This window comes from Suricata suricatta, chromosome 11 (genome assembly GCF_006229205.1).
Source record: "Suricata suricatta isolate VVHF042 chromosome 11, meerkat_22Aug2017_6uvM2_HiC, whole genome shotgun sequence".
In the NCBI taxonomy this organism is placed as follows: Eukaryota; Metazoa; Chordata; class Mammalia; order Carnivora; family Herpestidae; genus Suricata; species Suricata suricatta.
The window spans coordinates 85,202,993-85,217,092 of NC_043710.1; the positions used below are offsets into that span (position 1 = coordinate 85,202,993).

The following is a 14,100-nucleotide window of genomic DNA, read 5'->3' on the forward strand; positions in this document are numbered from 1 at the left end:
GAGGTATCATCAGTCATGAAAGAACTGACACAGGAACAGGGTCTCAGGAAAATCCTAAAACCACAGATTTTTTTGTATCACAGAAAATCTAGAAGTCTATCTCCAATTCCCATCTTGGTCTCTTTGTTCCTTTTCTCTTTCTCCAGCTGTCTCAGAACATGTCCATGACTAAAAGGTCCCAAGTCTTTAATCTCTCTTTTTTTTAAGACACCTGCTAGGGTTGCCTGAGTGACTCAATCAGTTAAGCATCCGGCTTCTGATTAGGTCATGATCTCACGGTTTGTGGGTTCGAGCCCTGCATCGACTCTGCTGACAGCTAACTCAGAGCCTAGAGCCTGCTTCAGACTCTGTGTCTCCCTCTCTCTCTAACCCTCCCCTGCTCATGCTGTCTCTCTGTCTCTCAAAAATAAATTTAAAATAAAAAGACAGCTGCTAGAATGAGTTGAAATTTTGCAATTTAATTCCTAATTCCTACAGTAACTCTTGTTAGGCCAGCTAATGTTTGGTCACATTTCTGGACCAATCCAGAGACTCATGGTGTGGGATCACATGTGAACATGGCTGTTCTGCAGCTGCAGGTCTGGAAGCTTACAGCATGTCTTAGAGAGGTTCAAAGTAGCCAGGGGGAAACTGGCAGAAAAACCAACTATGTCTCTGCTGTAATTATCTTTTTACATTTTCAGTATGAGAGGGAGAGAGCAATAAAATTAGAAGCTATATAATATTATGACACCCTGATGATGAGGAGCTAGCAGTTAAAGTTCTTCACAAGACAGGGAATTTCTATGTAAGTGCCAGTGGTTTCACTTCTGGGAACTCTTAAGCCTCTGTGAACAATTCCCTATAATTATTAAATGCCTAAAATCTGCAGTTTTCCCCTCAGAAACAACCAGTTTATACCAGTTACTAGGATAGAGAGTGCAGTGTCTTGACTTCGAGTTACCACTGAATCTTTTCTTTCTCTTTAGTCCATCACTCAGATGCTTATGGCTTACCTCTCCCGCCTTTCAGCTATTGCTGGCAACAAGATCAATTGTGGACCTGCCCTTACTTGGATGGAGGTATTTTCTAATTCACTTCTTATCAAAATTTATTTTTGAATTGTCAACGTAAGAAATTTAATATTAATTTAATTTTTATAGCTATCGGGTTTCAGGAATCAAAGAAATGGATCATCTTTTGGAAGGATAGATATGTGATATGTTAAGTATTTTTTTTTATCTCCAATATGTCTTTCTTTGAGAATCCAAGAAACTAATTTTAATAAGTCTTGTGAATTACAGTGGCACCTCTTAATTTGGTCTTTAATGTATTAAGTATATATTTAGCAAGATATATATATATATTTTTTAATTGCCTTAGTAACTGAAAATATTTTTCAAATATTTATGAATGAAAGACAACCTTTTGAAGAGTCCAATTTAAGATTAAGCATTGAGTGTTATACAGTATCCAGAAAATATGTTAAGTATTTCTCCTTAATTTGTGTATTTATTCTCTCCTCCCAGTAGAAATTTGGAAGTCACAATGGAAAGTAGAAAGAACATGGAATTCAGCACTAGGCCAACTTGCATTGAGATAATAGGTTTTTCTTTTATTTTCTGTATGATCTTGGACAAATTATACTAAAACCTTGGATTGCAAGTAACTTGTTCTGAGACTGTTTCACAAGATGACCAAACATTTCTAATAAATTTTAACTTAATAAATGAGCGATGTCTTACAATATGAGTAGTATGTGATGTTGAACATCATGTGATCATCAATGTGAATTGTGATCACAATTTCATGGTTCTTGAAATTTCCTTTGATATAGAAGTGATTACTTTGATATACAAGTAATTCACTTTGGATTACAAGCATATTTCCAAAATGAATTATGCTCGCAAACCAAGGTTTTATTGTATTTAATTTCTCATAAGTTACAGAAGCTCTTTTAGCTTAGCATCTTCATCTTTAAGTGATGATAAAGATGCTAAGTATCTTTTAGATTTATGAGCATTAAACTAAATCATATGTTACATGCACAGCACAATGACTGACATATATTAAGTACTCCATAAATAGTAGTTCTTTTTTTTGAGATTCTTTGGATTATGGTTTCTCTAAATCAAATTGAACATCTTTTACAGATAGTGAAACTTTTGCAAGTCCCCTATCTTTTTCTCATAGTTCAATTTCTTTGTTGTAGATTGATAATAAAGGAAATCATCTTCTAGTTCATGAGGAGTCATCCATTAACACTCCTGCTGTTGGTGCTGCCCACGTTATCAAGAGGTACACTGCTCGGGCCCCTGACGAATTGACTTTAGAGGTAAATGACTAGAGACTCTGTGTGTCAGCTCAGGCCCTTTTCCCATACTCTATTGTCTTTCAGCCTAGGATGACATCCATTTTTATTTAATAATTGTACTCATCCTTGAAAATTCAGCTTAACTGTCTCCATTTCTTCTAGGAAGTCATCCTTGATCTTGTCCCTACCCCATGCAACTAGCTATCCCCAAATAGCCTAGATTGAATGTCATTCTGAACTGTTCTCATAGCTTACATCTGACATTTATTTATGACACTGAATCATAATTGTTCTCCTGTTTGTCTACATGACCTTCTTAAAAGCCAGGTCTCAGTGTTCTGTTTTTGTGTTTTTAATACCTAAATACAATACCCAATGATACTTTCTCCTCACTGTTCAAAGATTGGGTTAAAGAGTAGATGAAAAGTGAAATGAACATTTCTTTCAGTCATATGTAAAAGGAGGGGAGTGAAGTTTCTTCCTTTAATACTGGGTGGTGAGAGACAAAAAACTTACAGTTTTACAGTTTTCTTACAGTTATTCAGTTTAAGAAAAAATAGTATAAATTTTTAGGTTCCATACATAGAGGGATGTATGCTTAAAAGATGCCATGTCTATGACCAAATATGGCTTTGTGAAATTGACTCTTTCATGATGTGAAAAATTAGTTGTAAATATACAAAGATTTTAAAAGAATATGTATACCACAGTAACATTGCTCTAAAGCACTTAACTATGTTTTATCACAGAGATAATCACTTATTTTGATTGAAGAATATAATTTTCATTAAGTATATTCAAAACTATTATTTTTATATTTATGATTTTGTAAAAATTGTACAAACTCACTAGTTTGTCAAATTTTATACTTACTAAGAAAAACCAAGTAATTTTAGACACTTTAGGCCTTTGATATATCATTCAATAAGATATATCAAGTGCGCAGCCTAGTACGTGACCCATGGCCAGCACTCACTAACGTGTGTGCATAAAAGTTGTGGTGGTTCTACGTATGAGTATTTTAAACTTGTAGGTGGATCTGATCACACCCAGTAGCAGTAGTGACAGCATTTTAACAGAAGTGGAGGGGGTGGTATGCAGCCTGACATTCAAAATCATGTGCCATTTATTTCTCTGGCTTTCTGAAGTTATTACACATAGATTAGCCACTTAACTTACCTTTTTTTAGATCTCTTCTTTACAGGTCAAGATTATTAAATTCTTTACAGAAGGAAGTGTTACATTTTTCCAGAAATAATGAGCCACAGAATGAGAGTAGTACTTTACTTTTTGTTATGGTTCAATTGTTATGTATAACAATTGTTTTAAAATTTGACTAAAAATATTTCACTTAAATTTTTTCTTGTAGGTGGGAGACATTGTTTCTGTTATTGACATGCCCCCAAAGGTGTTGAGCACATGGTGGAGAGGCAAGCATGGATTTCAGGTAGGCAACAAGTAAGGTGTGAAGAAGTAAAAAATAAAAAAGCTTTTTCTTTATTCTTCAGTAATATTTATTTCTCTTTACAACACGTACTGGCAGTGAGTGGACTTTGTCAGTGGAGGTAGAAATATACGCATATTAGAGTTGGAATTTTTTTCTAGTTACTCTTGTGTTTTTTTTATCTCCTTCTTTAAATGGTGATATGACCAAAGTTATGACCAGAATTGCAGGTCTGATTACCACTTTTAGATTATCAGGCCTGTGACTCTGCCTTGCTTTTAATATTGATTTGCAATCATGATTCACACATATTTAAAAAAATTTTTTTAACATTTATTTATTTTTGAGAGACAAAGACAAAGCACAAGTGGGGGAGGGGCAGAGAGAAGAAGACACAGAATCCGAAGCAGGCTCCAGGCTCTGAGCTGTCAGCACAGAGGTTCGAACCCACGTGAGATCATGACCTGAGCCAAAGTTAGACCCTTAACTGACTGAGCCACCCAGGCACCCCTCACATGTTTATATTTTAAATTTTATTTATTCTTATTTTGAGAGAGAGAGCCCAAGCAGGGGAGGAGCAGAGAGAGAGGGAGTAAGAGAGAATCCCAAGCAGGTTCTGCACTGTCAGGGCAGAGCCCAATGAAGGGTTCAAACTCCCCAACTGTGAGATCGTGACCTGAGCTGAAACCAAGAGCTGGCTGTTTAACTGACTGAGCCACCCAGGTGGTTCTATATTTTCTAATCTCTAAATTAAGTTTGATCAATATTTTTCTTTAAAAATGTGTTATAACTGTTAATATAAACAATACGTTAATTGCAGACTAGCAACAGAATCTAAAGCAATCTTATTTCTTTTTTTATATGTAGCTTGAATAATAAATAATTTGAGAACTGATAATGACATCTTTTAGATTGACTAACACCAATTTCCATAGGATATATAGGTTTTCTTTTATCTTTTAAAACTATCTGTAGAAGAGCACCTGAAAATGCCTTAAAATTATATCCTTAGTGTATAACCTGTGGAGTTTTCTGGTCTTTTTATACTAAATGTCTCTGAAATGTTACATAAAAAAATGCTCATGTTATATAGTTAGAAATATTAATAACTGTTACATAAATATCTTGAGCTTTAACTACATATTAATCAGAAACTAGTATTAGGTTTTTATAAAATATATTTTGTTATAAAAATAATCATACAGACTATTAAAAACAGGATAGCCTGGTGCTTAAGCGCATGGCTTTGGTGCCGTATTGCCTTGGTTTTATCCTGTGTTATCCTGAGCATACTTTACTTCTCTGTGCCTCAATTTCCTCATTTGTAAAATGGGGATAGTAGGACTATTTGTTTCATAAGATTATAGTAAAGATTAAAGGTGTGAGGATAAAATATATAAAGTACATAGAACAGACCTGATACATACTTTTCACTCAAAAATGTTGATTTTTAAGTGTAATTAATCTGTTTTTTTTACAAATTTAATTTTATTGATTACTTTATTATAAAAGCATCCATGGCAATTTAATCTGATGATTAAGACCAGAGCAATCTTATCCATATTATACCACAAATTTTCTTGTTTGTATAATTGGGATGCTTTATCTTAATTGCTGTGCATAATTGGTGCTTTTGATTAAATATAAAACTAAATAGAAGACTAAGGTTTTTTTTTTTCTATTAAGGGGTCAATTCTCCATGTTCATGGAAATGAGCTTATATAAACTTTACGGTCTAAAAGATAATAAAAAATAAATTTGGATTTAAAATGTCAGTTATGTCATTTTCTTGATATTGCTACCTTTCTTATAATCTTAGACAAGTCATCTGTTTCCTTTGTACTTTAGTTTCTTCTTAATTGGAGAGTTCCACTTATAATTCTTCTAGTCCTTCTTAACATTTTAATTATATTATTGTAAAAATGGTAGCAGGTTTTCCCTTCTCTCATGTGACATATTTATTGAGATCTGACTTTGTGCTAGATATAGATTTCTCTTCCTAATGCTCAGTATAGATTTCTCTTCCTAACTTTAAAAAAATGTTTATTCATTTTTGAGAGAAAGGGAGAGAGCATGAGCAGGGGAAAGGGCAGAGAGCAAGAGGGAAAGAGAAGATTCCAAGCAGGCTCCACACTGCAGTTTGGCACAGAGCCCAACAAGGGGCTCAAACTTTCGAACTGCAAGGTCACGACCTGAGTTGAAATCAAGAGTCAGATGCTTAACTGATTGAGCCACCCAGGCACCCTCTTCTTAATTCTTTTATTTAGAGTCCACAAATTAGTTCTAGCTTAAACAGATTATTCTTTTAAAAATTAGTATATAAATAAACAATTGTTAAAAATGAGCCTATTGCCAAACAAATTACTTAAACTAAAAACAGATTTTTAAACTTAAGTATTTATTTGTGATTTTGTGATTGACAGTGAAAATTTTTTATATGTCACTGCAGTTTGTTTTTCATCCTAACTGGTCTTGGAAGGGCAGTCACTTCTTTTTAGTTCATGTTGGGATATGCATTTGAGAAGAGGAGTTGATTGTGGGCATTGGAGGTTACCTATAAAACCAGGAGTAGTTTTAAATGTCGCTGTTAAAAAAGGAGTCCGGTTCTGTAAGGAAATAATCCACACAGTTCAACCTTCTTTGCTCTTCCTAAATACGTGTCCATTTATAAGAGTGCCTCATGGTTTATTGCAGGGGGCGGTTGAATGGGAAGGCATGTATGAGCATCTGCTATGTGCAAAGTATTTCGAAACACTTTACACACACAATGTTTTCTTTAATCTTCACAAAGCTACCAACCCCTTTTATGGAGGGGAAACAATTTGAAAGGGTTAATAAACAGCCAACATGCCTAATCAGTAGGTGATGGAGTAGGGTCTCAAATTCACGTCTGCTCCATCCCATTGACTGAGGAGCACTAACCATGATTTCTGCATTTAACTTTCATTATTAACTTTATCCACATCAGTTTTCAGCCCTATTAAAAGGAACATCTTTCCTTCGCAACCAGCAAAGAATGATGTAAAGATGAACCGACTAAGGGCTGTAAAGCATATAGTTTTACTGGTGGAAGCATTGCACTTACCATGTGTTATGTTTTTCTGTGATGATTAATATATTCTATCTGGGAAAAAAAACTCCTCTTCAAGCTATTTGTGATGTTCTCTACCCTTGTTAGGTATTTTTAAATGGTGAGCAGATGCCCTTCCTTACGCAAATATTTTTTGAGAGAGGAAGATAATTTTAATTTATTCCATGTATATGGTAATTATAGATGAGATTGCTGATTTTTAAGTTTGAAATAACTAGAATAATGGCTTAGTCCATTGGTATTCCCATGTCTATATTTTATGTTTGTTTATTTATTTATTTATTTATTTTGAGAGAGAGAGAGAGCAAGCCAGGGAGGGGCAGAGAGAGAGGGGGAGAGAAATCCTGACCAGGCACCTGTGCTTTCAGCACAGAGCCCAGTACAGGGCTTGAACTCATGAACTGTGAGGTCATGACCTGAGCTGAAACCAAGAGTTGGACGCTTAGCCAGCTGAGCCACCCAGGTACCCCATGTGTATATATATTAACTCAGTGGAATTATTACTCAGAGTCTTACACAGAACCTCAGTGTGAGAGGGGTGCCTGGGTGGCTCAGTCGATTAAGCGTCCGACTTCAGCTCAGGTCATGATCTCACGGTTCATGGGTTCGAGCCCCGTGTCAGGCTCTGTGCTGACTGCTAGCTCAGAGCCTTGAGCCTGTCTTCAGATCCTGTGACTCCTTCTCTCTCTGACCCTCCCCTGCTCATGCTGTCTTTCTCCCTCTCTCTCTCTCTTTCTCTCTCAAAAATAAATAAAAATGTTTACAAAAAAAAAAAAAGAGCCTCAGTGTGAGAAAAGGCAACAATGGAGCTGCCCTCATTAGTTTAAATCAGGCACACTGGCCCTTATGCCACACGGAGCATGTCTGGTTAGCCTCCCTTGGGCATCCTGCAGCATCCCAGGGGGCCTTAGTATGAATACTGTTACAGGAAAACCACTTGTTTAGGTTACTAGTACACCTTACTTTACACAGTGGATATATTAAATCACAGGCTATTTTATAATTTTAATTTTTAAAAGCCAGTTAAGATTCTAAAATCATTAGAAAAACTTGTTCTTTTTTTAAATTTTATTCATTTATTTTGGGGGAGAGAGAGGAAGAGTGAGTGATCAGGGGAAGGGTAGAGAGAGAGGAAGAATCTCAAGCAGGCTCCACACTGTCAGTGCAGAGCCCATGCAGAGCTTGAACTCATGAAACCAAGGGATCATGACCTGAGGTGAAATCAGGAGTTGGGCATTTAACCAACTGAGCCACCCAGGTGCTCCTCTTCTTCTTCTTCTTTTTTTTTAATGGTTATTTTGAGAGAGAGAGAGAGGGAAGGAGATATTCCTAAGCAGGCTCTGTGCTGTCTGTGTGGAGCTCAACTTGGGCATGATCTCAGGAATGATGAGATCAAGACCTGAGCCAAAATTAAGCCTCCGAACACTCAACCAACTGAGCTGCCTGAGTGCCCCGAGAAACTTATGCTTTACGAGAATGCTTTTTATGTGACTCCTTTAGAAGGCTAATATTGAAATATTTTATTTCTCTAATGTAAATTGTGTCTGAATTCCTGGAACTTCATATATTCTGGTATAGATGGGTGATACTAATCCAGAGTACAAGTAATAATCATAAATATTACTTTCTGTGAGTTTTTTTCTGTTATTAAGTACTTCCCTTTCTAAGGTTCATCTCTTCCTTCATTTGTCTATTAGGTGCTATATTTGTTGGCTATAGCTTCCATAGAACAATACTATAGACTGGATGACTTGAACATTAGGGACTTATTTTCTCAGGCATGCTGGAGGGAAGTCCAAGATCAAGGTGTTGTTAGAGTTGGTTTCTTCTGAGACCTCTCTGCCCAGCTTACAGATGGCTACCTTCTTACCATTACCTCGCACGCTCTTTCCTCTATGGGTACACATCCCAGGTGTGTCTATGTGTCCTAATCATCCCTTGTAAGGACATCTGTTAGAATAGGCACACCCATATGACTTCATATAATCTTAATTGCCTCTTTAAAGGCCCTGTCTCTAAATACAGTCACATTCTGAGATCCTGGGGGTTAGGGCATTACCATGAATTTTGGGGGGATATACAATTCAGCCCATCATAAGTGCCAACCAGCCCTTGAGGGCTGGTTTGAAGGCCCTTCAGGGACTCTCTCATACAGACTTGACAAAGAGCCGGGCCATACCTGAGCCAGCTATCCTCTTGGCCTCTGGTGGCTTAAAGGCATTGGCCATGACTGCTGAGAATTTGAGGGGTTCAGGAGGAAGGAGTCCTGGGAATGGCTGCTCCATGGGTGCTCTGCCCCCCAAAGCCTGTCCTCAGGTGGCAAGGAAGCTGGGCAGCATCTGAAGGGGCCCACTTCATTCTCATAGGCTGGTATTGGGCCCTTCATTTCATTCATGGCAGAAGGCCCTCTGGGCTCTGAGCTTCATGCCCCAAGGCAGGACAAGGAAGGCAAGAGCCTCTTAAATGCATGGTAGGTTCAGAGCCCAGCAGGACTCCCTGGGAGTTCTAGGAAGGTTTCCTGGATGAGATGACTTTGGAATGCAGAGTCTTGTGTGTATCTTCTGAGGACAGGATGTCCAGATTACTGGGGCAGACAGATCAGACATGAAATGTCCTGTACCTCAGTTACCTAACTTCACTGATCCTAGATATACAGATAGACACTATAAATTGGTCTTTGTCAGTGGACCATGGGGGAGGAGCCTCCAAGGCAGGAAGCCTGTGCTAATAATGTGTAGGGGCTGGGCTTGACCTTGAGGTAGCTTCCAGTAGTTTTCCTGGAAATCAAGACCATTTAGAGCTGACTGTTCTCAGAAGAGAGAGTAAAGGGGAGCAAGGATGTGGGCCACTGCTTCCCAGAATGGAGGCCAACTCTGTAGTGTCATGCTCTGAGCACTGCTAGAAAACTTTTTGGAAATGTGATGTTAGTATGCAGGCCCTCCACTTGCAGGCCTGCTCAGCTCGATGTGTTCATGTGGTGTTACACGGACTCTGCTTTTTCTTTTGTTGCAGTCACGTGTGTTTGCTTTCTCCTTTCTGGCCAGCTCTCAAGGCCTGACAAGGTACCGGCCTCAGTGTGGAAGCCTTTCTTGTGTATTGCTGTGAACTAATGCTGGGTAGTTGCTGGGTTATGACGTTATTTTATTATTATCTAAGAGAATAATTAGACCTCATTTTTTAGTACAAATTTACAGAATAATTGACCAGGTAGTTCACAGAGTTTTATATAATCTCCCCCCCGCCCACAGACACATATGCAGCTTCTCCCATTATTAACCTCTTACTTTATACATTTGTTGTATAGCATTGGCAAAATGCTAATCTTTACTGACCACCAGCTGATTTGCAGTGATTATAGACAGCACAGAATGAGTACTCTTTCTAAAAGCGTTGTCTGAGGATCTAATGATCCTCACATCCCGAGCCAGAATCACATGGGTACAGAATGTCAGTTTCATATCCTACCCCACAATCATTGAAATAATTTTGGGGCTTGCTTTTTTGTTATAATTAATAACCAAATTTCATACATTATTATTAACAATAGCCCATTGTTTACATTAAGGTTCACTCTTTGTGGTGTATAGTTCTGCAGGTTTTAGTAAATGCGTAATGACATGTATCAACAAACATTACAGCTTCATACAGAGTAATTTCACGGCCCTAACCCCTGTGTTCTACCTTTTTATCCTTCTTTCCTCATAACTCCTGAGAACTACTAATGATTTACTGTCTTCACAGTTGTGCTTTTTCCAAAATATCATATAGTCATACAGTATGTAGCCTTTTCAAGCTGGCTTCTTTCACTTAGCAGTATGCATTTAAAGTTCTTTCATATGTTTCCATGGTTTGAAAATTCCTTTTCTGTCAATAATATTCATTGTTATGGATGTGCCAGAGTTTATTTTTCCATTCATTTATTACAGGACATCTTGGTTGTTTCCAGTTTTTGGCAGTTATTAATAAAGTTGCTATAAACATCCATGTGCAGGTTTTTATGTGGATATAAGTCTTCAGCTCCTTTGGGTAAATACCGAGGAGTGCAGTTGCTGGATCATATAGTAAGCCTATGTTTAGCTTTGTAAGAAACTACCAAGCTGCCTTTCAAAGTGGTTGTCCCATTTTGCATTCCCATCAGCAATGACGCTGCTCAGCATTCTCACCAACATTTGATAGTTCTCAGGGTTTTTGGATTTTAGCCACTTTAATAAGTGTGTAGTGCTATTGCATTGTTGTCATAATTTGCAAATAAAGTCCAAATTATAGGATTTATTAATATACTTAATGGTGTTATGCTGCTATTTTCATTCTTCTATTACCAGTAATTCTTTCTTCTCTTCCTTCACCACTGATTTTCAAACCTCAGTGTACTTAAAAATCACTGGGGGATCTTGTTAAAATATAAAGTTCCAGGACCTAAGCCCTCAAATTCTGTTTCAGTGATAGTGAGACAGGATATAAGACCATATTTTTATTTATGTGATTCTGGTGCAGGTGTTCCTCAGACAACCAGAAATAGTGCTTACTCTGTGCTGTAGGTAATAGGTAAACACTGCTAATCAGCCACTGGTTGATAAAGTTTAGTGTTTTGCCAAATTTTGGTGGGTGTACTGTTTTAGACCATAAACTAGCTGTAGAAACAAAAGGATTAGTTCATCCATGTGTTTAAATTATACCAGAACTCTGTTTCTTTTCTTAAACTTCTCAGAGTAGGAAGTATGAAATTATATTAACTATAGAAATTCTAAAATCTGTTTGTACTTTGTTTCCTAAAATGTATAATCTTTTACGTTTGGTTTCTGAAGTGTTTCATCATAGAATGTACTTAAAAGCAAAAAAAACAAAAACAAAATCAAAAAAAACCCAACCAACCAATGTAACTAATTTTTTTTCTTATTTTTAAAACTAAATGGCAGCAGCTTTTGTGCTGGCTGTAGAGGTTTGTTAGAAATACAAGTTAAGGTATCTGGTAAAAGATAGAACACAAATGTAAAACGTTAATATCTTTGAGGATTGTTTGATTAGGCAGTTTCTCAGGGTTTTATCTGAGAGTTGCTAGCATCAGAATGACTTGAGAAACATGTTAAAGCAAGGTATTACCAATCAAATCTTGGGGGATGGGGACAGGAATCTGAACTTTACCAAGTTCTTTAGATAATTATTCAGCACAAAATGTGAGAACCACCAAGCGGCCTCCTGTCGTTTATCCTGTGCACAGATAAAAGGAGAAATTAAACCTAGATTAGCAAATGTTCTCTTTTCCTCCTAGGAAATCTTCCTTAAAACTAAGTTAAACTTATGGATAGAATAACTTAGAGACTGTTGGAATTTTATATAGCTCACATTATCTTAGTTCGCCACAAAATGGTAAAGGATCAGCTCTGTATTTTTTATAGTTACCCCAAATGTCATGTGAGTGTTTTTCTGTACAAATATCAGAGAAGCAATTCTTGGACAATAAAAAGATCCAGAGCACAGGAGTTTAATATAGCTCTAAATAACTTATTTTCAAAAAAGTATTCTTTATTCTAAAGGAAAATATTTGGGGACGGCTTCCAAAGCTGTGCCTTTTCATTACTCATTATTAAATGCGGCACAGTATTATCTCTCTAGTTAAGTTTCAGGAAGTCATATACTGTAAATTTTGATTTGTAATGGTAAATAATTTCAAGTGAAGAGGGACTATATTATACTACAAATAAAGTGCTTCTTAAATGTGCTGTACTAAGTGCTTTTCATTAATCTCTAATTCTTACAAATCTGTGCAGAAGGTTCTATTATTGTCTCTTGCTAATGATAGAATTCAAGCATGGGGGTTAAACAACTTGTCCGTTGTTATTCTACTGTTTAATAACTGAGCTTAGATCAAATCCTAGGTATACTGGGCAAAGAATAGATCTCAGTGGTAATTTAATGAACCAGTAGTGGCTTCTACTTATCTCCTTGTAGAAAAAATGATAGTGGATCATCTTGTGATTTAAAATTTATAGAAATCTAGAGATACAAGATTTAGATAAATTGTGCTCATTCACCACGACAGTACATAATAGTATAGCCGCGACCAGTACATAAGCATGTTCCAATCTTGCATTTTCCCCCACTTGGATCATAAAAATCTGTAAATTTTCTTAAATTACTTTCTGTATTGTTGCTGTTTCTTTTATTATTATTTTTAATAGTTTATTGTCAAATTGGTTTCCATATAACACACATTACTCTTCCCCACCCTGAAACTTTACTGAATTCATGGATCAGTTCTAGAAGGCTTCTGGTGGAGTCTATCGGGTTTTCCATGTGGAGTATCATGTCATCTGCAAAAAGTGAAAGTTTGACTAATTTGCCAATTCTGATGCCTTCTATTTCCTTTTGTTGTCTGATTACTGATGCTAGGACTTCCAGCACTATGTTATACAACAGTGGTGAGAGTGGACACACCTCTCGTGTTTCTGATCTCAGGGGGAAAGCTTTCAGTTTTTCCCCATTAAGGATGATATTAGCTGGGGGCTTTTCATACACTGCTTTTATAATGTTTAGGTAAGTTCCATCTATCCTGACTTTCTCGAGAGCTTTTATTAAGAAAGGGTCCTGTATTTTGTCAAATGCTATTTCTGCATCTATCGACAGGATCATATGGTTTTTACCTTTTCTTTTGTTGATGTGATGGGTCACGTTGATGGATTTGCAGATATTGAACCAGCCCTGTAACCCAGGAATGAATCCCACTTGATCATGATGGATAATTCTTTTTATATGCTGTTGAATTTGATTTGCCAGTATCTTGTTGAGTATTTTTGCATCTGTATTCATTTAGGATATTGGTCTGTAGTTCTCTTTTGTGGCTGGGTCTCTGTCTGGTTTGGGTATCAAGGTGATGCTGGCTTCGTAGAATGAGTTTGGAAGTTTTCCTTCTATTTCTATTTTTTGGAATAGTTTGAGAAGAATGGGTATGAACTCTGCTTTAAATGTCTGGTAGAATTCCCCTGGGAAGCCATCTGGCCCTGGGCTCTTACTTGTTGGGAGATTTTTGATAACGGATTCGATTTCTTCCCTGGTTATCGGTCTATCCATGCTTTCTATCTCTTCCCATTTGAATTTTGGCAGTGCATGTGTATTTAGGAATTTGTCCATTTCTTTTGTGTTGTCCAGTTTGTTGGCATATAGTTTTTCATAGTAATCTCTGATGATTGCTTGTATTTCTAAGGGATTGGTTGTAATAGATCCTTCTTCATTCATGATTTTGTCTATTTGGGTGCTCTCTCTTTTTTTTTTTTT

At 36.8% G+C, this 14,100-nt stretch overlaps 1 protein-coding gene across 2 annotated transcripts in view; it reads left to right on the forward strand.

Moving 5' to 3' along the window:
• ARHGAP32 (Rho GTPase activating protein 32) overlaps positions 1-14,100 on the forward strand; it is a 197,383-nt gene that overhangs the window by 90,608 nt on the left and 92,675 nt on the right. For both annotated transcript variants that reach the window (XM_029957580.1, XM_029957581.1), the window contains 3 exons: positions 969-1,061; positions 2,192-2,314; positions 3,663-3,740. In XM_029957580.1, coding sequence (XP_029813440.1) covers positions 969-1,061; positions 2,192-2,314; positions 3,663-3,740 — 294 coding nt within the window. The remainder of the gene's footprint in view (positions 1-968; positions 1,062-2,191; positions 2,315-3,662; positions 3,741-14,100) is intronic.